The sequence below is a fragment of the Scomber japonicus genome, chromosome 22 (assembly GCF_027409825.1).
Source record: "Scomber japonicus isolate fScoJap1 chromosome 22, fScoJap1.pri, whole genome shotgun sequence".
In the NCBI taxonomy this organism is placed as follows: Eukaryota; Metazoa; Chordata; class Actinopteri; order Scombriformes; family Scombridae; genus Scomber; species Scomber japonicus.
The window spans coordinates 19,735,150-19,736,603 of record NC_070599.1 but is presented as its reverse complement, the minus strand read 5'-3'; the positions used below and the strand labels follow the sequence as shown (position 1 = coordinate 19,736,603).

The 1,454-nt window shown below is 45.4% G+C and overlaps 1 protein-coding gene across 1 annotated transcript in view; it reads left to right on the top strand.

Moving 5' to 3' along the window:
• Positions 1–1,225, top strand: part of si:cabz01101003.1 (ubiquitin carboxyl-terminal hydrolase CYLD) — a 13,923-nt gene extending 12,698 nt beyond the window's left edge. The window contains 2 exon segments of the mRNA XM_053343139.1: positions 421–627; positions 722–1,225. Coding sequence (XP_053199114.1) covers positions 421–627; positions 722–906 — 392 coding nt within the window. The 3' untranslated portion in view covers positions 907–1,225.
• The last annotated feature ends 229 nt before the right edge of the window (positions 1,226–1,454 follow it).

The window sequence follows — 1,454 nt, the reverse complement described above, 5'->3', positions numbered from 1 at the left end:
GAATGAGATTAACTGTTCATATTCTGACTCATAATTAGTCTCCACACTAATTCACTAATTCCCCCCGTTAGTCGTTTGATTAATCTTAAATGAAGTTGTCAGAGAGCCTCCTCTCTCTCTGTCTCTTCGTCTCTCTCTCTCTCTCTCTCTCTTCTTCTCTCTCTCTCCTCTCTCTCTCTCTCTCCTCTCTCTCTCTCTCTCACTCTCACTCTGTCTGTCTCTCTCTCTCTCTCTCGCTCTCCCTCTCACTCTGTCTCTCTCTCTCACTCATCACTCACTCACTCACACTCTCTCTCACTCTCACTCTCTCTCTCTCTCTCTCTCACTCTGTCTCTCTCTCTCCTCTCTTTCTCTCTCTCACTCTCCTCACTTCTCTCCTCTCTCTCTCTCTCTCTCTCTCTCTCTCTCTCTCTCTCTCAGGTCCACAGTCACAGAAGCGAACCTCTCACAGCCCGGTGAAGATCGGCATTCCTGACGGTCCGTGGTCCGGCCCGCTGCACTGCGCCCGCCAGCAGATGTCTCTCTTCGCCGTGACGTGCATCGAGACGAGCCACTACGTCAGCTTCGTGAAGAACGGACCCCTCCCCACCGACTGGCTGTTCTTCGACAGCATGGCGGACCGAGAAGGTGACGAATATTTATTTAAATCCAAAAATATTAACCAGGAAGTATTTTGTTGAAATACTTAAAGAACGACCGTATGTTTGCTTTTTCTCCTCAGGTGGCGAGAACGGCTTCAACATCCCGCAGGTGAAGCCGTGTCCGGAGGTCGGTCGCTACCTCAGCCTGTCGGAGGAGGAGCTGGGCAGGATCGACCCCGCCTCGCTGCGGGAGTCAGCCCGCCGCCTGCTCTGCGACTCCTACATGTGTCTGTACCACAGCCCCGAGCTCAGCCTGTACAAGTGATCTCCACGGCAACATCATCGTGTCCTCAGGAGCTTCTTTAAAAAAAAAACACCACACACTCCAGCTTTTATTTTGGAAGATTGAGGCTTGTTTTCAGCTTTTATTTTGGAAGATTGAGGCTTGTTTTCAGCTTTTATTTTGGAAGATTGAGGCTTGTTTTCAGCTTTTATTTTGGAAGATTGAGGCTTGTTTTCAGCTTTTATTTTGGAAGATTGAGGCTTGTTTTCAGCTTATCCTGCGTTGATTTCTCTCTTTATCTTTATTGAGCCTCTTGTACGCTTCACACTTAACCCTTAAATACTGTTCGGGTCAAATTTGACACTTTCTTACCTATTTTTGACCCTTTAAAAGCAATGAAAACACCTTAAAGTGACACCTTAAAAGCCTGAAATGTTATAATATCTTCACTTAAACTATTTCCTGTATGAACTAACCACTGATAAAATATCTATAGGTGCAAAAGACATTTGTTAAAAATTCAGTATAGGGATTAATTATACTTAAAAACTGAATATGAGCAGTATATAAGGGTTAAAAACTGCATATCG